The 25,000-nt window shown below is 44.9% G+C and overlaps 1 protein-coding gene across 1 annotated transcript in view; it reads right to left on the reverse strand.

The window, feature by feature from the left end:
* wnt10a (wingless-type MMTV integration site family, member 10a) overlaps positions 1-25,000 on the reverse strand; it is a 202,239-nt gene that overhangs the window by 174,334 nt on the left and 2,905 nt on the right. The window contains exon 2 of the mRNA XM_073046174.1: positions 13,176-13,438. Coding sequence (XP_072902275.1) covers positions 13,176-13,438 — 263 coding nt within the window. The remainder of the gene's footprint in view (positions 1-13,175; positions 13,439-25,000) is intronic.

The raw sequence follows: 25,000 nt of genomic DNA on the forward strand, positions 1-25,000 counted from the left end.
ACCAAAGAGTAGTGGGAGACTGGAGGATTGGGAAAACTTTAAAAAGCAACGAAGAACAATTAAACAAGAAATAAGGAAAGGGAAGATTGAGTATGAAAGTAAATTAGCACAAAATATAAAAACAAATAGCAAAAGTTTTTATAAATCTATAAAGCGGAAGAGGGTGGCTGAAGTCAACATTGGTCCCTTGGAAGACGAGAAGGGGAAGTTGATATTGGGTGATAAGGAAATGGCTGAGACATTAAATGACTATTTTGTGTCGGTCTTCACGATGGAGGACATGTCTAATATGCCGAGGAATGATGTTATGGATGAAATGGGAGGTGAAGACCTCAATAAAATCACTGTCACTAAATAGACAGTGATGAGAAAACCAGAGGACCTAAAAGGTAAATAAGTTCCCTGGTCCTGATGAGATGCATCCCAGGGTGCTGAAGGAATTGGCGGAGGTTATAGTAGATGCATTGGTAATCATTTATCAAAACTCTCTAGACTCTGGGCAGGTCCCGGCAGATTGGAAGACAGCAAATGTCACGCCACTTTTTAGAAAAGGATGTAGGCAAAAAACAGACAACTATAGGCCAATTCGCTTATCATCTGTAGTTGGGAAAATGCTTGAAGCTGTCAATAAGGAAGAAATAGCAAAACATTTAGAAAGGAGTGGTTCTATTAGACAGACGCAGCATGGATTCAGAAAGGGCAGGTCCTGTTTGACAAACTTACTGGAGTTCTTTGAGGACATAATGAGTGCAGTGGATAAAGGGGAACAGATGGATGTCATATACTTGGATTTCCAGAAGGCATTCGATATGGTGCTGCACAAGAGACCTATAAATAAGATACGGATGCATGGAGTCAGAGGAAGTCTATTGGCGTGGATAGTGGATTGATTAACCAACAGAAGGCAGAGAGTTGGTATAAATGTGTTTCTCCGGTTGGCAGTCAGTGGTGAGTGGGGTGCCGCAGGGGTTGGTGCTGGGCCCGCAGCTGTTTACCATTTACATTGATGATTTGGAAGAGGGACTGAGTGTAGCATAGCAAAATTTGCTGATGACTCTAAACTGAGTGGAAAAGCGAATTGCACGGAGGATGTGGAGAGACTGCAGAGGGATATAGATAGGTTAAGTGAGTGGGTCAAGGTCTGGCAGATGGAATACAACGTTGGTAAATGCAAGATCATCCACTTTGGAAGGAATAATAGAAGAGCAGATTCTTATTTAAATGATGAAAGATTGCAGTATGCTGTTGTGTAGAGGGACTTGGGAGTGCTTATGCATGAATCGCAAAAAGTTGGCTTGCAGGTACGACAGGTTATTAAGAAGGCAAACGGAACGTTGGCCTTCATTGCTAGAGGGATTGAATTCAAGAGCAGGGAGGTCATGCTGCAACTATACAGGGTACTGGTGAGGCCGCACCTGGAGTACTGTGTGCAGTTCTGGTCTCCATACTTGAGGAAGGATTTATTGGCTTTGGAGGCAGTGCAGAGGAGTTTCATCAGGTTGATTCCAGGGATGAAGGGGTTAACCTATGAGGAGCGATTGAGTCGCCTGGGACTATACTCTCTGGAATTCAGGGGATCTTATAGAAACATACAACATTTTGAAAGAGATAGATAAGATAGAAGTAGGAAAGTTGTTTCCATTGGTAGGTGAGACTAGAATGAGGGAACATTACCTCAAGATTCAGGGGAGAAAATTTAGGATGGAGATGAGGAGAAACTGTTTTTCCCAGAGAGTGGTGAATCTGTGGACCTCTCTGCCCAGGGAAGCAGTTTAGGCTTCTTCACTAAATATATTTAAGATACAGTTAGATAGATTTTTACATAGTAAGGGAATTAAGGGTTATGTGGAAAAGGTAGGTAGATGGAGCTGAGTTTACAGACAGATCAGCCGTGATCTTATTGAATGGCGGGGCAGGCTCGATGGGCCGGATGGCCTACTCATGCTCCTATTTCAGATTCAGATTCAGATCAGAATTCAGATTCAGTTTATTGTCATTTAGAAACCACAAATGCAATGCAGTTAAAAAATGAGACAACGTTCCTCCAGAATTATATCACAAAAGCATATGACAAAACAGACTACACCAGAAAATCCACATAACGTTTGGCAATCCCCAATCCAGAGTCCAGAGAGGCTGCTGCGTATTAATATCGCGCTATCGTCTTAGCGCGTTCCCTGGAAATGCTTATGTTCTTATGTTCTAGGACAGTGGAGTCCCGTACTCGGGACCAGATTTAGGATGTCAGGGGAAAGATTTAGCACCGAGGGGCTACCTTTTCACACAAGGATGGTATATGGATTGAACTTCCAGGGGCAGTGGTGGAGGCAAGTACTAAAGTATCATTTAAGAAGAACTTGGACAGATACATGGACTAGGTGGAGTTTGGACTGATATGGGCATAAGGCAGAATCAGATTGATAATCACTGACAGATGGTATGAAATGTGTTGCTTTGTGGCAGCAGTCAGTGCAATACATAAAAAATTACAATAATATTACTAATAATAACAACTTTATTTATAAAGTTTCATACAACTGATATAGTTCAAAGTGTTTTTGAATGGGATAAAAAAATACAAATATGAAAATTCCACAGTTTAGCAGCACAGTTCAAAAACACCGACCTGCCAATTATCTTTTGAAAGGAGATTGTTTAAATTAAGAGACCAGTGGAAGAAGACTGTGTTGGCCATTGATGCAAATGTACGCTTGATGTACGTGTGACAAATAAAGCTAATCTTTAGTCCTAGAATCCAAGACTACAGAAACAAACCATTCAGCCGATCAAGTCCATGCCAACCTTTGTCCATCTGCACAAACCCCACTTTTCCACATTGGGACTGTATTATTCTGTGCCTTGCCTAGTTAATCTCCTGTACAAAATGCCTTTCAAGTGTCGTAACTGTAACACCACCTCAGGCGGTGTGATCCAGATATTATAACTTTCCATCTATCGCCTATGTGCACACACAGATTCTTTAAGCACCCAATTACAGTAACTCTGGTTTATTGAGAGAGTGTAAGCTGGGAGATAATGAATCATCATTCCCATTCTGACTTTCATTAAGGTTAAGAGGATTGTGAAATCGGCCCTCTGTTTGCCATTTACGACAGCCCCATCAAAAATACCTCCAAAAGTTCAAATTTGAATCCAGTTTATTGTCATCCAACCTTATACATGTATAGCACCAAACAAAACAGTGTTCCTCCAGACCAGAATGCACAAAACTGTACAGTGTGGCATGTGGCCAAGTGGTTAAGGCTTTGGGCTAGCGACCTGAAGGTCATTAGTTCGAGCCTCAGCGGAATGGGAAAGAAATGAGATCTAAGTGACTTTGATCTTGGAGGGATGGTTTGAGTATCTCAGAAACTGCTGATCTCCTGAGATTTTCTTGCACAACAGTCTCAAGAGTTTATAGAGAATGATGCAAAAAATCTAAAAAAAAAACATCCAGTTAATGACCAGACTGGTTCAAGCTGACGGGAAGATGACAGTAACTCGAATAACCGTTACAGAGGTCGATAGAACATATCTCTGAATGCACAACACATCAAACTTTGAAGTGGGTGGACTACAAAAGCAGATGACAGTGAACATACACTCAGTGGGCATTTTATTAGGTACAGGAGGTATCTAATAAAGTGGCCACTGAGTGTACACATAAACATAAAAACTTCAGAAATAGCAGGAGTAGGTCATGAATCTCACTGAACCTGCTCTGCCATTGAATATGATCAGGATGATGTAATCAATGGCCACAAATTCATTTTCTCCTTCTCACCCCTTGTCTTCTCCTCACCTATCCATCACCTCCCTCTGGTGCCCCTCCTCCTTCCTTTCTCGCCCACGTATCATGGCCTCCTCCACTGCCACAAAGAAACCATTCTAAAGTTGGAAGAGCAACATCTTCGTTCCCAATGCTCCAAAAAGTAATCTTGAATTTTCTTCATAAAAACTGTCTGGAATTTCCATCCTTCTGAGGGAAGTCATTCTCCTCTTCTTTTCCAATATGGATAACTCATTATCCTGAGAGAAAACTCCGGAGTTCTAAATCCTCCCTTGAACTCTCCCTATAATCTCTCAGTAAGATGGGCCTTTTAATCTTCAAAACCTTTTCAACAGAAAAATAGAACCAAACAGAGTTCACGTGGATTAATAAAAGAAAAGTGGCATTAGACTGACCTATTGGAGTTCTTCGAGGATGTGAAGGGGTTCACCTAAATGACAAAGTTTTAGTTGATATTGCGCCTACAGTCAAAATACAGATTTGGTCTGCCTACTTTAAGGCAGCGTACTAGATTGATCACTAGGTTTATGGGACTGAATTATGAGGAAATGTTGAGGAGACTAGGTTGAGAATTTCTCTACTTCTGTGTGATATCCCCTATTAAAGCAAGCAATCTCACTTATCCTAAATTATAGGCCAACTGACATTAATTTTTCCCCTATTTTCTAATTTTTTTGCATTCTCTTCACAACTTACATCTTCACCTATCACCTGACAGAGTAGAATAGCAGATACCAGGGATGTCAAAATTTCCTGTGGAGTCAGTAAAGATTTATGAACATGAATCAGTCATGAACAAGATCATCCACAAGAAAACTTTCCATTCCACAGATGCCACAGAAGGCCCAATGTCTCTGAGTCTGATAACACTGGAAGTTGGAGGCTGAGGACAGTCTGTGCGTGTGTGGGGGTGGGAATGAGGAACAAGGCTCGTTTTGCTGTTGTTGGTTCATTGCTGTTGTTCTGTTGTTGCTTACATTCTTCTCCTGAACTTTGTGGGCATACTCTATTGGTGCCAAAATTTGTGGTGATACTCGCCAGCTGCAGGCAGCACATCCCTAGGTTAATGCAAATGGCACACGTCACTGTATGTTTCCATGTACAGGTGGTAAATAAATGAATTGGAATCAGAATCTGATCTGCAGCTTTGCCAGTCTGTGATATAAATGGGAGACAGATTTTCCTCACCTTGATTTTTACCCAGCTGTGTGAAAGTGAGGACACAAGAGAAGTGTAACGAATTTAGTTTTGCTCTCATTAATAGTCATCCTCATTCTCATATTGGCATTGGTTTATTGTTGTCATATGTACCAAGATACGATGAAAAACTTGCTACTGGAATTGGAATTGGGAATGGGAATTGGTAATAGGGAACTAGGATTTGAATTGGAAGTGAAATTGGTTTACTATGGGTACACGCACAGAGATACAGTGAAAAGCTTGTCCTGCACACTGTTCATCCAAATCAAAGCATGACATGGTGCGTTAAGGTAGAACAAGGACATACAGTAAGATCAAGGAGAAGAATTAGACCATTTGGTCCATCAAGTTTGCTCTGCCATTCCACCATGGCTGTTTATTATCCCTTTCAACTTCATTCTCTTGCCTTCTCCCCAAAACCTTTGGCATCCTTACAAATCAGGAACCAATCATCCTCCGCTTTAAATATACCCACTGGTTTGGCCTCCACAGCCATATGTGGCAATGAATTCCACAGATTCACCACCTTCTGGCTAAAGAAATCACTCTTCACCTCTGTTCTAAAGGGATATCATTCTATTCGGAATCTGCACCCTCCAGGCCTAGAATCCCCCACTATAGGAAACATCCTCTTTACATCTAATCTGACTAAAATTGAGATATTTCAATAAGATTCCCTTCTCCCCTGCCATTCGTCTGAGTTCCAGTGAGTACAGGCCCAGCACCACCAAATGCTCCACATATTTGAACCCTGTCATTCCCAGGAACGTTCTCAAGAACCTTCTCTGGACCCTCTCCAAAGCCAGCACATCCTTTCTTAGATCAGGGTTCCAAAGCTGCTCAGAATGCTACAAGGGTGACCTGATCTGTGCCTTATAAAGCCTCAGCATTACATTCTTGCTTTTATATTCTTGCCCTCTCAAAATCAATGCTAGCACTGCATCTGCCTTCTTTACCACTGACTCAACCTGCAAGTTAACCTTTAGGGAATCCTGCATGAGGAGTCCCAAATCCCTTTGCACATCTGATTTCTGAATTTTCTCCCCTTTAGAAAGTAGTTTACTCCTTTATTCCTTCTACAAAATTGTATGACCATGCACTTCACTACACTGTATTCCATCTACCACTTCTTTGCCCATTCTCCTAATCTGTCTAGTCCATCTGCAGACTCCCTGCTTCCTCAACACTACCTGCTCCTCCACAATCTTGGTCGCAATTCTGGTCATTCAAGTCACTGACATGTGAAAAGAAGTGGTCCCAACTTCAGCCCCTGTGTGATGCCACTAGTCACCGGCAGCCAAACAGAAAAGGCTCCCTTTATTCCACTCTTTGCCTCCTGCCAGTCAGCTAATCTTCTATCCATGCCAGTATCTTTCCCGTAATACCATGGGCTCTAATTTTATTAAGCAGCCTCATCTGTTGCACCTTGTCAAAGGCCTTCTGAAAATCCAAGTAAACAATCTTCAGTGACTCTCCTTAATAACTAATGTAAATGAATTAATCAATCTTCAAAGGACAACAGAATATGGAATGCTTCCTAGCTGATAAAGAAACACAGACCCCATAGTCCAATAGTAACGATAAAGAATGTTACCACTTGCCAATGCGTTGATCTTGTTATGTCGCCACTATTTATCTATGATTCCCTCTAGAGAGAGCAGGCTACTGAACACAAAGTAATCGATTCAGTTTGGACAGCAGCTGGCAGCTGCCTCTATCCACACAACCTTACATTACCCGTCTAAAAGCATATTTATTGCTCTAAGCTGAGAGTTTTTGATTCTAGGAAATAAAAAGATTGTTAGCTTCAGGTGCCCAACATCAGTAACAATCTGCACACCAAAGTTTATTCCCAATACTGGTCTTTAATTCAATGCATGGAGGGAAAGGTATCGACACATGGTGGAGCGGGTGGAATATAAGACATGGAGCATTTCTCCAATATCAGGTAAAATTCTCACTCTCTGTCCTTTTCCCTCCTTGACTTATCAACTTCTACTTACAACCATCACGTCCTCCTCAATCCACATCACCCCGTTGCTTAACCCTCTTCCATACATTCCAACTGCCAATCACATACACTCCTTCCATTGGGAGCCCTCCTCCTACTGGTTCCATCTGCCCTCCTCAACCACCTCATTGACTCCATTCTCCTTCTTCCTCTCCTATCAGATCCATCATCTGCAGCCCTTTGTTGCCTCCACCTGTCACCTACCAGTCTCTCTGGTTATCCCCACTCTCCCCTTCTCTATCTGCTATTTATCCCTCAGCTCCTGGATCTTACTGAAATCTTTTGCCTAGATAATAGTGGGTGTGGAGATGTGTTTCCTATAATGGTGGGTCATCTGGGACCAGAGAGCACAGCCTCAGATAGAAGAAAAATCCCTTTATTAACAGAGATGAGGAGGAACTTCTTTAGTCAGGGGGTGGTGAATCTGTGGAATTCATTGCCACAGATGGCGGTGGATGCCATCAATGGGTGCATTCAAAGTGGAAGTTCATAGGTTCTTGATTAGTAAGGATGTCAAAAGTTATGGGGAGACAGCAAGAGAATGGGGTTGAGAGGGATACTAAGTCATGATGCGATGGTGGAACAGACTCAATGACCTAATTTTGCTCTTAAGTCTTAGGGTTTATTGCTTGCCAGCCTTAGTTCCACACCTACCCTCACAAATTCATACTGACTATCCATCTCATTCCAGATGACCCAACAAATGACTGTCCATTTCCCTCCATAGATCCTGCGTGATCTGCTGATTTCTTCTAGTGCCTTTTGTGTTGCATGATAAAGAGAAGAAGACAGATTGGCCAAAGTATGGGCATGGACAGGAAGGATATCAATGTGATTGAAAGAGGTCAGAGAATCTTACAAGGATATTGCTGGGACTTGAGGACCTGAGTTATAGGAAAAGGCTGAATAGCTTAAGACATTATTCCCCGGAGCATGAGAGATTGAGAAAGATTTGATAGAGGTATAGATAATTATGAGGGGTATAGATACAGTAAATGCTTTTTCCATTGAGCTTGGGTGAGACTAGAATTGGAGATCATAGGTTAAGTGTGAAAGGTGGAATACTTTAGGTGAAACTGAGGGGAAACTTCTTCACTCAGAGGGTGGTGAGAGTGTGGAATGAGCTGCCAGTGGAATTGGTAGGTGTGGGTTGCAACATAAATACATGGATGGGAGGGGTATAGAGGGATATGATCCTGGTGCAGGTCGATGAGACTAGGCAGAATAACAGGCCAACATGGAGTAGATGGGCCAAAGGGCTCCATGATTCTATCAAGCAAAACCCAAACGTGTGATAAATTTCCAAGGTATTAGAGGGTGGTCAGTAGAAATATGGAACTGTTAATAAGTTGGGTTAAAACTCACATCAATTTCATCAAATTTGCCTCCAGCTTCCACCCTGCCCTTAAATTCTCTTGGTCCATTTCTGACACCTCCTTCCTCTTTCTTGATCTCTCTGTCTCTGTCTCAAGAGACAGAGTGTCAACCAACATCTTTTATAAATCTGCTTATTTCCATGGCTATCTTGACTATACATCTTCCACACTGTCGCCTGTAAAAATGTTATTCCCTTTTCTCAGTTCCTTCATCTCTGAAGTATCTGTTCCCAAGATGAGGCTTTCTTTTCAAGGACATCAGAGATATTCTCCTTCTTCAAAGAACTGTGTTTCCCTTCCTTCAACACTGATGCTGCCCTCATCCACATCTTCTCCATTTTCAGCATCTCCGTGCTCACCCCATCTTCCTGTGATAGAGTTCCTCTTGTCCTTATCTATACCCAATGAGCCTTCACATCCAATGCAGCATTCTCCGTAACTTCTAAATTATTCCATTGCCATCTCCAAAGCGATCCAATCACCAAGCACACCTTTCCCTTTCCCCCACCCCCACAATCTCTGCTTTCCAAAAGGGCCACTCCCTCTGTGATTCCTTTCTCCATTCATTCCTCCCCACTAATCTCTCTCCTGGCACTTAATCCTGCAAGTAGGCGAAGTGCCACACCTGCCCATTCATATCATCCCTCACCTCCCTTCAGGGCTACAAGCAGTCCTTCCAGGTGAGGCAACACGTCACCTGTGTTGAGGATGTAACCAGGAAGTTAGACAAGGGAGATCCAGTGGATTTTCCTCGATACCTCGATTTTCAGAAGGCATTTGATAAGGTCCCACATAGGAGATTGGTGGGTAAAATCAGAGCTCATGGCATTGGGGGGAAGACATTGACATGGATAGAAAACTGGTTGGCAGATAGAAAGCAAAGGGTAACGGTGAATGGGTGTTTCTCGGAATGGCAGGTGATGACTAGCGGGGTGCCACAGGGCTCAGTATTGGGACCACAGCTGTTTACCATTTACGCTAACGATTTAGATGAAGGCATTGAGAATAACATCAGCAAGTTTGCTGATGATACTAAACTGGGTGGCAGTGTGACATGTGATGAGGATGTTAGGAGAATTCAGGGTGACTTGGATAGGCTGGGTGAGTGGGCAGATACTTGGCAGATGATGTTTAATGTGAATAAGTGTGAGGTTATCCACTTTGGGAGTAAGAACAGGAAGGCAGATTATTATCTGAACGGTGTAAAGTTAGGTAAGGGAGAAATACAAAGAGATCTAGGAGTCCTTGTTCATCAGTCACTGAAGGTGAATGAGCAAGTACAGCAGGCAGTGAAGAAGGCTAATGGAATGGTGGCCTTTATTACAAAGGGAATTGAGTACAAGAGCAAGGAAATCCTCTTGCATTTGTACAGGGCCCTGGTGAGACCACACCTGGAGTATTGTGTACAGTTTTGGTCTCCAGGGTTAAGGAAGGACATCCTGGCTGTAGAGGAAGTGCAGCGTAGATTCACAAGGTTAATTCCTGGGATGTCAGGACTGTCTTCCGCAGAGAGGTTAGAGAGACTGGGCTTGTACATGCTGGAATTAAGGAGATTGAGAGGGGATCTGATTGCAACATATAAGATTATTAAGGGATTGGACAAGATAGAGGCAGGAAATATGTTCCAGATGCTGGGAGAGTCCAGTACCAGAGGGCATGGTTTGAGAATAAGGGGTAGGTCATTTAGGACAGAGTTAAGGAAAAACTTCTTCTCCCAGAGAGTTGTGGGGGTCTGGAATGCACTGCCTCGGAAGGCAGTGGAGGCCAATTCTCTGGATGCTTTCAAGAAGGAGCTAGATAGGTATCTTATGGATAGGGGAATCAAGGGATATGGGGACAAGGCAGGAACCGGGTATTGATAGTAGATGATCAGCCATGATCTCAAAATGGGGGTGCAGGCTCGAAGGGCCGAATGGTCTACTTCTGCACCTATTGTCTATTGTCTATTGTCTATTGTCTGTGAATCTGCTGAGGCTCCCAATGTGGCCTCTTCTACATTGGTGAAACCTGTCGTCTATTGGGGGACCGCTTCTTCAAGCACCTCCACTCCATCTACCAAAAGCAGAACTTTCTGGTGGCCAGACATTTTAATTCAGATCCCTGTTCTCATTCCAACATGTCGGGCCATAGCCTCCTCGCACCACAATGAGGCCACCCTCAGAGTGGAAGAGCAACACCTTATATTCCATCTGGGTAGCCTCCAACCTATGAATATCGATTTCTTCTTCCAGTAAAAAAAAATTCCCCTCTTCTTCTATTCCCCATTCTGGCCCCTTACATCTTCTCACCTGCCTATCACATCCCCATAGCGCCCCTTCTCCATTCCTTTTTCCTATGGTCCATTCTCCTCTCCTATCAGATTCCTTCCTCTCCAGTCCTTTGCCTTTCCAATAGATGGGCTGGGTGCTGGTCAATGGCACTAGGCAGAATACCAGTTTGGCTGAAAGATCTGTTTCTGGTCTGTAGTGCTCAAAGACTCCGAAGGTGTTGATCCCAAAGAGAGTGCTGCAATTCCAGCAGAAGACAGTGATCCTTTGAGGAGAGGTCACTGTCAGACGGTTATTATGACTAAGCAGTGAGTAAATGAGTTACAAATTGGTTTATTATTGTCACCTGTACCTAGGTGGAGTGACCAACTTGTCTTGCATACTGTCCATTCAAATTAACCCATCACACAGTGCATTAGGTAGTACAAGGCCAAACAATAACAGAATGAAGAATAGATTGTAGCAGTTATGGGGCTGCACAGTAGCATAGCGGAAAGCATTTTCACTTTATGACATTAGCGATCACTACTCAGGGTTTGATTCCCGCCGCTGTCTGTAAGGAGCTTATACGGTACGTTCTTCTGTGATTGTGTGGGTTTCTTCTGCGTATTTTGTCTTCCTCCCACATTCCAAAATGTACGGTTAGAGTTAGTGACTTGTGAGGATGCGATGTTGACGCCCGAAGTGCGGTGACAACACGCAGGCTGCTCCCAGCACAATCCTCAGACTGTGTTGGATGCCGATGGAAACGTTTCACTGTACACGTGACAAATAAAGCCAATCTTCAGCATGTATCGGTCCAGAGAAAGTGCACTGCAGGCAGCTAACAAGAAGTTCATAGTGAGGTAGATTGTAAAGTCAAGAATCCACCTTATTGTACTGGGTGATAGGTAACAGAGGAGTAGAGGCTGTCCATGAGCCTGGCAATATGTACTTTCAGGCTTTTGTATCTTCTGCCCGATGGAAGGGGGGAGAAGGGAAAACTTCCTGGATGGGTGGGACCTTTGCAAGTTTGTCCATGCAAATATGCACTGTCACGCACCCCGTGACCGGGTTACCAAACCAGCAGAAATGGAATACACGTTGGAGTCTGGTATTACTGTAACTAATAGTGTTTATTAGTAAACTAAGTAATACAGTACTATAAAAAGCAAATATATGAAACAGGTTAGCAATGATATATACAGAAGTGTGGAAACGGGAATCAAAAACCACGCTCTTTCAGAGTCTAGGGGTAAATGGATAGTCTTACGATGGTGAAGAGTTCAGTTCAGTTTAGGTTAGGTCGAGGTAGTTGCTGGTGTACCGTTAGAGAGAGAGAGAGCGAGAGGTGATGCAGTTGTCGTCGAACCTTCCATTGTCTTCCTGTCCTGTTATGGTCACCGACTATGACCCCGTACGACCGTTCTTCAGTGGTAGACCCGTCACCCAGGCGAGGGTGGACACACAAACAAGCCCCTCCAGTCGCACCTTCACACACTGTGAGCCACTGATCGATTCCCCCGAATCAATCCTCCAAATCCCCACCTTCACGTGGGTGCATAACGCCCTTTCAGTGTCCCGTGGTGTGTCTCCCTGGTGTGTCTGTCTGTGTCTTAGCAGACCTGCTTTTTATCATCACTTGCTGGACACCAGCTGTCCATCAAACCAGCTCTGCCTTGCTGTCTCTGCAAGAATCTAACAAGCAGGCAAAAGTCCTTGGAGCAAAGGTAAACAATCAGCCAAGGAGCCATAATATTAAATCATGTCTCTCTCTCTCTCTCTCTCTCTCTCTCTCTCTCATCTGCACTGGATGCTCCCCCCCCCCCCCGTCTTCTCTCTCTCTCTCGTTAGCAGCATAGTTCACAGGGGGGTCAACTCTGGCCCCCATCTCAGCCTGGTTTGCTCATCACAGTGCAGACACACACTCAGACAAACACACACGTACACTCAGTGGTCACTTTATTAGGTACATTTGTACATCTGCTCGTTAATGCAAATATCTAATCAGCCAATCATGTGGCAGCAGCTCAATGTATAAAAGCATGCAGACATGGTCAAGAGGCTCAGCTGCTGAAGCATCGCAATGGGGAAGAAATATGACCTAAGTGACTTTAAACGTGGAATGATTGTTCAAGCATCTTCGTGGAATGAGTGCCAGGATTTGCTGGTTGAGTATCTCAGAAACTGCTGGTCTCCTGGGATTTTCATGCACGACCGTCTCTAGAGTTTACACAGAATGGTTGGAAAAACAAGAAAAGCATCCAGTGAGCAGTAGTTCTGGGGGTGAAAATGCCTTGTTAATGGGAGAGGTCAGAGGAGAATGGCCAGACTGGCCCAAGCTGACAGGAAGGCAACAGAAACTTAAATAATTACGTGTTACAACAGTGGCGTGCAGAAGAGTATCTCTGAATGCACTACACATCGAACCTTGAGGTGGGTGGGCTACAGCATCAGAAGAGAATAAACATACCTCAGTGGCCACTTTATTAAGGTATAGGAGGATCCTTATAAAGTGGCCCCTGAGTGGATATCCCAGTATAATTCCATACCTCGGCTAAAGATCACACTGTCATACGGAATCTTGTTCTTCGTCTCCAGGCTCGAACAGTTCCACCTGTGGTCCCGGAACTGGTGCTGGCATTCGTGGATGGCGATCTGAATGCCCTGGATGGCAGAGGCCGTCACGTCTGGATATCTCATGCACACTTCGAGCTGCCGGCGTGTCAGGCTCGAGAGCGTCAGACACACCGTGTTGGCGGTTAGTACAGGGTCCACTGGGATCTTTAACCCAAGTATCTCATTACTCCACACCCTGCAATCAAAGGCACAGAGGGAAATCATGTGAGGAATTCAAATTTGAAGGCAGAATACAGGGTTAATGGCAAGATTGTCAATGAACAGAGGGATCCTGTGGTCCACATTCAGAGATCCCTCAAAATTGCCATGTAACTTGAAAGGGGGGTTAAGAAGGCACATGAAGTGTTGGCCTTTATTCGTCTGAGTTCAAAAGGTCACTTTGCTATTCTTTTAAACTCTGGTTAGATCACACTTGGAATATTTTGCTCATCTCTGGTCACCTCATTATGGGAAGGATGTGGAAGCTTTAGAGAGGGTCCGGAGAAGATTTACCGGGATGCTGCCTGGATTAGAGAGCATGTCTTATGAGGATAGGTTGTGCGAACTAGGGCTGTTCTTTTTTGAGGCAAAGGAGGGTGAGAGGTGACTTGATCGAGGTCTACAAGATGATAGGAAGCATAGATAGGGTGGAAAGTAAGAGACTTTTTTTCCAAGCCCAGAGATAACTAATATGAGGGGGCATAACTTGATGGTGCTTGGAGGAAAATATATGGGAGATTGCAGAGGTTGTTTTTTTACACAGGGTGATGGGTGCCTGGAATGCACTGCCAGGGGTGGTGATAGAGGTAGATACTTCGAAGAAACTCTTAGATAGCACATGGATCATAGAAAAATAGAGGGCTAGGTGGGTTGATGTTGGAGTAGGTTAAAGGGTCAGCAGAATATTGCAAGCTGAAGGGCCTGTACTGTGCTGTACAGTTCAGTTCTAGGAATGCAATCACCTTATCCTTCACAGTAATAGAAGTAAAGTTGTGAAATGCTACACCCTGACTGCAAGCTGCAGACTTTAGCACTACATGGTGAGTTAAAAAGTGACAGCTGATCATTCAATCCTAGGTGCAGTTGTGTAACACCAAGTCCAAAGATGGACCTTTCTGCTGGTTTCACACAATGCAGACCAGAACCTGCCCACCTTCAGCCCATCTTGTTCATGCTAACCCCAATGTCCATCAATAATAAACCCTTTTTACTGATATTAGTCCCTTATTCTCCTACACCAAAAGATAAGAGATTTTGCAGATGCTGGATATCCAGAGTGACACACACAAAATGCTGAAGGAACTCACCAGGTCAGAAGCAGCAACTATTGAGAAGAATAAAGAGTTAAAGTTTCAGACCAATACTCTTCATCAAGTCAACAGTCTATTACTCTCCATAGATAGATACTCCATTAATCTCAAAGTAAATTGCAGTGTCCCAGTAACATTACAAGGTGCACAGATATACAATAATAGAAGAGAAGTAAGAAGAACAAATAAAAAATAAGTTACCTTAAACAATCTAACAGGAGTTGGTCATCATGTCCCCAGCTATAGGTTGACTCATTTTAGACCTTATGGCCGAGGGTAAGAATGACCTCATATAGTGTTCTTTGGAGCAGCGCAGTTGTCTTAGTCTATACTAAAAGAGCTCCTCTGTTCAGCCAAGGTGGCATGCAGAGGGTGAGAAACATTGTCCAGAATTGACAGGATTTTCTGTAGGGTCCTTTGTTCTACCACAGCCTCCAGTGTGTCCAGTTTGACTCCTATAACAGAGCCAGCCTTTCTAATCAATTTATTGATCCTGTTGGTATCACCCATGTTGATGCCATTGCCCCAGCACACCACCACATAGAAGATTGTACTGATGACACAGACTGATAGAACATGTGAAGAAGAGGCCTGCGCACTCCAAAGTACCTCAGTCTCCTCAGGAAGAAGATATGACTCTGGCCCTTCTGTGTTAGTGCTCCACTCAAGTCCGTCATCATAGAGCACCCCCAGGTACTTGTAGGTCCTCACCACATCCACGTCCTCATCATCAATAGTAACAGGGAGCAGTGCAGGCTTGGTCTTCCTAAAGTCCATCACCATCTCCTTTGTCTTACTGATGCTGAGCGTCAGATGATTCAGCTTGCACCATTTGTATTCATCCTCCGGTCATCCCTTTATACACCCAACTACTGCAGAGTCATCAGAAAATTTCTGCAGATGACAGAAAGATAGAAGCTGCCTGACCTGCTGAGTTCCTCCAACATAATGTGTATGTGCCTTTACATCTAACCTGTCTTGGTTTAGTAATCTTCCTTCAGGCACCATGTCTAAGGAAGGCATTGGAGAGGTTCCAGAGGAGATTTATAAGAATGATCCCAGAATTCAATGGATTAGTATACAAGGAATATTAGATGTCTCTTGGCCTGTACTCATTGCAGTTTAGCCTGATAGTGGGGTTTAGAGGGTTTCTCGTTGATAGGCCCAGATAGAGTGAACCAGAGGACACAACCTCAGAATAGTAGGGCATCCTTTTAGAACAGAGGTGACAAGGAGTTTCTTTAGCCAGGGGTTGATAACACTTCAGAATTCATTGCCACAGATGGCTGTGGAGGCCAAGTCATTAGGTGTATTTAAAATGGAGTTTAATAGGTTCTTGATTAGTAAGGGTGGCAAAGATTATAGGGAGAAGGCAAGGGAATGGTTTGAGAGGAAAAAATTAATCAGTCATGATGGAATGCTGGAGCAAACTCAGTGAGCCAATTGGTCTGATTCAGCTACTGTGGCTTATGAAGAATGATCATGGCTCTTCCAAACAATAGCTGGCTGATTAACAAACACATGATATGACAAAGTTTCCTCCAAATTAAGTGCCAACCATGATTATGTATTTACATCCCTGAACATTTACTTTGTATTCCAAGGCAGAGTACAAAGTAAATGGCAGGATACTTGGTAGTGTGGAGGAGCAGAGGGATCTGGGAGTACATGTCCACAGATCCCTGAAAGTTGCCTCACAGGTAGATAGTGTAGTTAAGAAAGCTTATGGAGTGTTAGCTTTCATAAGTCGAAGGATAGAGTTTAAGAGTCGTGAGGCAATGATGCAGCTCTATAAAACTCTGTTTAGGCCACACTTGGAGTATTGTGTCAAATTCTGGTCGCCTCACTATAGGGAGGATGTGGAAGCATTGGAAAGGGTACAGAGGAGATTTACCAGGATGCTGCCTGGTTTAGAGAGTATGAATTATGATCAGAGATTAAGGGAGCTAGGGCTTTACTCTTTGGAGAGAAGGAGGATGAGAGGAGACATGACAGAGGTATACAATATATTAAGAGGAATAGATAGAGTGGACAGCCAGCACCTCTTTCCCAGAGCACCACTGCTCAATACAAGAGGACATGGCTTTAAGGTAAGGGGTGGGAAGTTCAAGGGGGATTTTAGAGGAAGGTTTTTCACTCAGAGAGTGGTTGGTGCATGGAATGCACTGCCTGTGATGGAGGCAGATACACTAGTGAAATTTAAAAGACTACTAGACAGGTACTTGGAGGAATTTAAGGTGGGGGGATATATGGGAGGCAAGGTTTAAGGGTCGGCACAACATTGTGGGCCTAAGGGCCTGTACTGTGCTGTGTTATTCTATGTTCTATATTAACATAGAACATAGATCAATACCACACAATACAGGTCCTTTGGCCCACAATGTTGTACTAACATGTATTGTGTTAAACTATTCCAAAATCCTCTAACCCATCCCTCCTACAAAGCCCATAACCACTATTAATTGTACATCTATGTGCCTAAGAGTCTTTTAAGTGTCCCCATTGTATCAGCCTCCACCACCACCAATGGCAGTGAATTCCAAGTATCCACCACCCTCTGTGTGAAATAAAACAACCTCTGATATTTTCCCTAAACTCACCATCAAAGGATGTTCTCTGGTATTGGCCAAAGCCACCCTGGAAAAAGTCTTTGTCTTTCTTCTTTATTATTGCCCTCTTATCATCACATACACCTCTATCAAGTCACCTCTCACCCACCTTCGCTCCGAAGAGAAAAGTCCTAGATCACTCAACCTATCCCCATGAAACATGCTCACTAATCCAGGATAGTGTAGGTTAGAACAGGACAGTAATAGGATGCATCCTGCAGCAGTACATAGTCCATGACTCACTAACGAGACTGCTCCAACTCATCAGATGGACCACTGGTTTGCAGTTTCCATAGAATGTAGAACCCAGAACAGTACACACAGTACAGGCCCTTTGCCCCACGATGTCGTGCATACTTTTTAACCTACTCCAAGACCATTCTAACCCTACCCTCTCATATAGCCCTGCATTTTTTCCTTCATCCATGTGGCTGAGAGTCTCCTAAATGTCCCTAATGTATCTGCCTCGACCACCACCACTCTCCATGTAAAAAAAAACTACCCCTGATACATGCTCTAAAACATTCCTCCACTAATGTTAAAGACAGACTTTATCTGGTATTGGCCATTGGAGCCCTGGCAAAAAGGTTTCTGGCTGTCTGGATGCCTCTTATCATCTTGTACACCTCTATCAAGTCACCTCTCATCATCCATTACTCCAACGAGAAAAGCCTCTCAATGTTTCCTCATAAGACATGCTCTCTAATCCAAACAGCATCCTGACAAACCTTCTCTGCACTCTTTCTAATGCTTCCATGTCTGTCCTCCAATGAAGAGACCGGAACTGAACACCCGAGTGGGATTTAACCAGAGCTGCAACACTACCTTGAGGCTCTTGAACTAAATTCACCGACTAATGATGGTCAGCACACTGTACACCTTCTGAACCTCTCCATCATGGGAAAAAGGGGAACTCAATTGTTGAGTTCCATCCCCAGAGCTCTGGAAATAATTCCAGTGTAATAATTTGACTCTGGGTCCATGGGGAATGTAAAAGTGAGAGGAAAAAGTTATTGATTGGAAGGGCAGAGAGATAGGCAAGCCAGCAATCTCTCAAGTTTAAATTATCCCCTTGACCTTGGAAAAGGAGTTGCTAATTATTTGGATGCAAACTGCTGGGATCTTTAATCCTGGAATTCTAATCGCATGAGATAGAAAACGATTGATGAAACCCTGTGTAACTCTCCTGAGATACAATGCATTTTCTGCATGACATGACACTCCTTGTTGTCTTGTCCATGGTTATAAAAAAGCAGATTAAACATGACAGTCTGGATCCCATCTCACCAGTAATAAAAATAACATGAGACTGCACTCCATTGGCGTTAATCTCAGGTGCTGCGCCTTCGCAATTGGGAGCATTTATTGCCGTGTTAGAAGCGCTTATCGCGGCTGGTGGTGAGAGAATGTGTCCGCGACGTCGTTTAGAGCCTCAGATTCTGGTTTTAGCCGTTCTCGCTCTTCCTCACTGCAACCCCACCCCAGCAATCCTCCAAACGCTTCTACTTGGTGGTTGCTTCTTCTCCAGGGAAGTCCCGTCTCTTCCTACTTTCCTGTCGTTCTACTATTCCATACCATCCCTACATCCACACAACTTGCCCCTTTTCTGTTACATACAGGCCACCGAACACTTTAAGTACAGGAAGTAACTAATAAATTGTCCAGTGATGTTCATCTGTTGTCGTCCATCCACTTCAAGATTTGACTTGAGCGGTCAGAGATGCTCTTCTGCACACTACTATTGTAACGTGTGGTTATTTGAGTTACTGTCGCTTTCCTGTCAGCTTGAAACAATCCGGCCATTCTTCTCTGCCCTCTCTCATAATAAGGCATTTTCGCCCACAGTACTGCAGTTCATGGGAGATCAGCAGTTTCTGAGATACTCAAATCACCTGCCTGGCACCAACAATCATTCTACAGTCAAAGCCATTTAGGTCACGTTTCTTCCCCATTCTAAGCAACACACACGAAATGCTGGAGGGACTCAGCAAGCCTGACAGCAACTATGGAAAAGGGTAAACCATCGACATTTCAGCCCAAGACCCTCCATCTCGGCTGGAAATGTCAACTGTTGCCTGGTCTACTGAGTTCCTCCAGCATCTTGTGTGTGTTGCTTTGGATTTCCAGCATCAGCCAATTGTCTCGTGTGTGATTGTTTCCCCGTTGTGATGTTTGGTCTGAACAATAACTAACCCTCTTGACCAAGTTTGTTTGCTTTTATGCATTGAGTTGCTGCCGTATGATTGACTGATTCAATATTTCCATTAAAGAGCAGGTGTACAGTTATACATAATAAAGTGGCCACTGTATATACAGAGCAATACAGCATAGGGCATCAGCTGAACTCTTCCGTGGAATGCGGGAGAATGAGAAGCGATTATAGAAATGTTTACAATTATGAGAGGCATAGTGACACTCTTACCCAAGGATAGGGGAGTTCAGAACTAGGCTGACAGGTTTAGAATAAGAGGTGAAAGATTTAAAAGGGATCTGAGTGTTAACTGAGGTGCTTGAATTATTATTGTTATGTACTCTATACTGCACCATGGTAGAGTGAAAAGCTTTAGGTTGCATGTCAATCCTTCCATACATTGTTTGGATCCCATTTCCCATTCTGACATGTCGGTCCATAGCCTCCCCTTCTGCCTTGGTGACACCACTGTCAGGATAAAGGAGCAACACCTTATATTCTGTCTGGACAGCCTCCACTTGATACCATGAACATCAATTTCTCCAACCTCTGTTAATTGTTTTCCCTCCCTTCCCTTTTCTTCAGTTTCCGGCTCTGGTCTCCCCCTTACCTCTTCTCTTCTCAAGCCTGCTGCCCCTTTTCCTTCCCTTCCTCACCTTGCCCACTCTCCTCTCCGATCAGATTCCTTCTTTTCCCGCCATTTTCCTTTTCCACCTTTCACTTCACAGCTTCTTACTTCATCCCCAATCCCCAACCAATCTGCTTCACCTATCTCCTTCCAGCTTGTACTCCTTCTCCTGGCAGTGGAGGCCAATTCTCCGGATGCTTTCAAGAGAGAGTTAGATAGAGTTTTTAAAGATAGTGGAGTCAAGGGATATGGGGAGAAGGCAGGAACGGGGTACTGATTGTGGATGATCAGCCATGACCACAATGAATGGCGGTGCTGGCTCGAAGGGCCGAAGGGCCAAAGGGCCTACTCCTACACCTGTTGTCTATTGTCTCTGCCTACCTTCTTATTCTGGCTTCTTCCCCCTTCTTTTCCAGTCCTGGTGAAGGGTCTCAGCCCAAAACATCAACTGTTTCTACATTTCCATAGATGCTGCCCAAATTTCCAAGTTCCTCCAGCATTTTGTGTGCATTTCTCCTTCCATATAGTTAGGGGTAAAAAGTACAATGCAGAATCATAACCACAAGAGATTGTGCAGATGATGGAAACATTAATTACTCAACACCCACAAAGTGCTGGAGGAATTCCATATATTATCATCGCCAGTATTGATGCTGCCCTTATTGGTATCTCCTCCACTTGTTACACATCTGCCCACAATCCATCCTTCCACAGGGGATGGTCTCCCCTTGTCCCTACCTACCCAATGGGCCTTCATATCCAGCACATTATTCTCTGTAACTTCCACCATTCACAACAGGATCCCACCACTAAACACATCTTACCCTGCCACCAACACATCCCTTCAACTCTCCGCTTTCCACCCATGCTTCCCCACTGATCTCCCTCCTGGCACTTAACCCTGCAAGTGAGAGAAGTGCCCTTTCACCTCCTCCCTCAGCACCAAAACAGGCCTTCCAGGTGAGGCAACACTTCACCTGCGAATCTGTTGGGGTTATCTACATTGCTCCTGGTGCTGCCTCCTTTACATTAGTGCAAGCAGATGTAGGTTGAGGGAAGGCTTTGTTGAGCACCTTCACTCTGTCAGCCTCAAAAGTGCTAATCACTTGCAAACCAGTTCCATTCAACTGCCCATTCTCATTCTGATACGGCTGTCCACGGCCTCCTCGACTGCCATGATAAGACCTCTGTTAGGATGGAGGAGCAACAGGGCATATTGTGTCTGGGTAGCCTCCAACCTGATGACATGAACATCCATTTCTCTGACTTCCGGTAATTTCTCCTCCTTCCCCATTCTCTTTTGTTCGATTCTGTATCCTGGCTCCCTTCTTACCCTTTCCTTTTCCCTCACCTGCTCATCACCACCCTCTAGTGCCCATCTTCCTTACTCTGTCCCACGGTCCACCTTCCTCTCCTGTCCTATTCCTTCCTCAACTCTTTACCTCTTCCAACTGTCACCTCCCATCTTCTTACTTCATTCCCCACCTCACCTGCCGCTTGACTCCTTCCCCTCCCCTACCTTCCTACTGTGTCTTCCTCCTCATTCCTTTGGCGTCCTGATGAAGGGTCTCAGGCTGAAACGTCAGCTGTTTATCCCCCCCACCCACCATAGAACACAGAATATAGTGTTTCAGTTACAGTGCAGGCAGACAATAAGGTGCAAGTTCTTGACTTGAAAGATGAAGAGTTCATCATTATTATATAAGAGCTCCATTCGAGTGTCTTATAACAGTGAAAAAGAAGCTGTCCTTGGCTTGTGGCATGTGTTTATAAATGTTTGTACTTTCTGCCCGCTGTGAGGAGGGAGAAGAGGGATTGGCCAGGATGGTGGGGTCTTTAATTATGTTAATGGTTTTAAGGAGGAAATGGAATGTGTAGACTGGCGGGGAGGTCGGTTTATGTAATGGATTGGGCTGTGTCCACGACTCACAGCTATTCCTTGCAGCCCCATTCAGTTGGGCTATACTGGACAGAGCCTTACCACACAGAAGCAGGCCATTCGGCCCACCATGTCTATACTAGCCATTGAATCCCATTTATTATTGATCCAATTAACTTGTCCCATATCTCTTGTCAATTCAGATTCTTATTTATCTATTTAGATATACAGTGCAGAAAAGGCCCTTCCAGGCAAATGAGCTGCCCTGCCCAATAACCCACCTATGTAATCCTAGCCTAATCACAGGACAATTTGCAATGGCCAGTTAACCTTACTAACAAGTACGTCTTTGTACTGTGGAAGGATATTGGAGCACACGGATGAAACCCTTGTTGTTCAAGGGGAGAATGTACAAACTCCTTTCAGGTAGCAGAGGAATTGAACCCCAAACTCGGAAGCCCTGAACTGTAATAGCATCATGCCAGTCGCAATGCTAACCTGGCTCACCAAAGATATCTAGATACTTAACAGTAGTGGGAGTGTCTGTCTCCATCACCTCAGGTAAAACCCTCGCCTGATCTATGGACCTGCACTCAGTGGCCACATTATTAGGTACACCTGTACACCTGCTTGTTAATACAAGTGTCTAATCATTTGGCAGCAACTCAGCGTACAAAAGCATGCAGACATGGTCAAGAGGTTCAGTCATTGTTCAGACCAAACATCAGAATGGGGGAGGAATGTGATCTGAGTTAGAGAGGAAGTAGCGTTTCTGTGGGGAAAGTGCGTTGTTAGCGAGGGAGGTCTGAGGAGAATGGGCAGACCGGTTCAGGCTGACAGCATGGCGACAGTAACTCAGATAAACACGCAGTACAGCAGCAGAAGAGCATCTCTGAGCGCGCAACACTTCCAACCTTGAAGTGGATGGACTGCAACTTCAGAAGATCACGAGAGTACATTTTGTGTCCACTGAATTTATTAGGTACAAGAGGTACCTAGTGACGTGGTCACTTGGTATATATCTAAACCTTATAAACTCCCACCATCGCTGCCAGCTGTATCCAGTGCCGCTGAGAATTAGGCTGTTTCGGTGATGGATGGCGGGAAGTAGTCACCAAGGGGTTAAAACGGAGACTTGACGAGTTAAAACCACAAATAGACAGCTCATTATCTATTCCAGAGAGGGAGGAGGCTGTGTGGAGATTACTGGTGTCAAATCGTAATTACATATCACATTGGTGAAAGTTACACGGGTATGGTCTTGTAATAGGGCGTTAAATCATCACCTCGCCAGGACTCCAGGACGCGTCGCAGAATTAATATTGTATTTAGCAGAAGGCGTGTTGACAAAACTCGATGTTTGAAAAAATAAGGAAATGACAGGAGAGGAAAGATCGGAAAATGTTCATGGAGATGCCTCAAAACAAAGTCACGGTGTCCTTATCAAGGGAAGCGGGCGGGCATAATTAAGAAATTGAAATATTCCTAGGGAAATAATGACGTGATGGGCGTGTGGGAAACTTCAAAGGCGTCCCGCGGAGCTTAATTCAACCGGTATCAACAGAGCGCTTACAATGAAAGCTGGTATTAGCTGGAAGCCAACGAATCGCGGTCTGCAGCTCTGAGATTTGGTTGTGTCGAGTTTCCATTGAAGAGGTGGGGGGGCTCAGATTTTCAACCGCGGGGCATTTGGGGAGGGGGGATTTAGAGAGTCACAACCCGATTGATAAGTGGGGGAGAGATGGAGGATTCTGTTGCTTTTTTCGAAAGTGATCTGTTTGCAAATTCTCGCCTTCAAAGGGGAATTGTAATTAATAATAATCGGACAAGGAAACATTTCTAGAGGTGTCGGGGTGGACTAGGGATGGCGTAACCCGTTTGGTTGTTCCGTCAATATGGAGCGTCGGGCCGAGTGGTACCGACGCTTTAATTCGGCGCACTCATCACTCTCTTATGTTCGCATTAACCAACAAGGTCATCTGGTTTACTCTCACGGAATGGCTAGGCAGGGGGAAGAGGGGGTGGGGGTTAGCAGAGGGTGGGGTGATAAGGGCAAGGGGGATTGAAGGAGAATGGGGGGTTGACGAGTAGGGGCGTGGGAACAGGGAGAAGGTGCCGTGATGGAAAACGTGGATGTTGTCTGTGGTGGGGAACATGGAGGGTGATGGGTGATGTATAACCAACAGATTGATGGGTGACCGGGAACGGAGAGGCTGATAGGGAATGGGGAGGGTGATGGGTGATGGGTGTTGTGTGTGTGTGTGTGGAAATGGGAAGGATGATGGGTAATGGGAATGGGGAGTGTGAAAGTGATAGGGAAGGTGATTGGTGATGGGTGACTGGGAATGGAGAGGCTGTCAGGGAATGGGGTGATGGGTGTTGTGTGTGTGGAAATGGGAAGGTGATAGGTAATGAGAACAGGGAGTGTGAAGGTGATGGGGAGGGTAATAGGTGATGGGGACAGGAAGGGTGATGGTGAACTTGGAGGGTGATGAGTATTGAGGAACAGGGAGGATGATGGATAATGGGGATGGGGGTGATTGGTGACTGGGAATGGAAAGGCTGACGGGGAATGGTGTGATGGGTATTATGTGTAGGGGAACAGTGAAGATGATGGATGATGGCTGATGGGGAGAGTGATGGATGATGGGGAGGGTGATGGGCGATGGGGAGGGTGATGGGTGATGGGGAAGGTGATGGGTGATGGGGAGGGTGATGGGCGATGGGGAGGGTGATGGGCGATGGAGAAGGTGATGGGTGATGGGGAGGGTGATAGGTTATGGGGAATGGGGAGGTGATGTATGTTGGGAAAGGGGAGGTGATGGGTGATGGGGAGGGTGATGGGTGATGGGCGACAGAGAAGGTGATGGACGACGGGGAAGGTGATGGGCGATGGGGAGGGTGATGGGCGATGGGGAAGGTGATGGGCGATGGGGAGGGTGATGGGCGATGGGGAAGGTGATGGGCGATGGGGTGATGGGCAATGGGGAGGGTGATGGAGGATGGGGAAGGTGATGGGCGATGGGGAGGGTGATGGGCGATGGGTGATGGACGATGGGGAGGGTGATGTGCGATGGGGAGGGTGATGGGTGATGGGGAGGGTGATGGGGATGGTGATGGGGAGGGTGATGGGGAGGGTGA

This window comes from Hemitrygon akajei, chromosome 5 (assembly GCF_048418815.1).
Source record: "Hemitrygon akajei chromosome 5, sHemAka1.3, whole genome shotgun sequence".
Lineage (NCBI taxonomy): Eukaryota > Metazoa > Chordata > Chondrichthyes > Myliobatiformes > Dasyatidae > Hemitrygon > Hemitrygon akajei.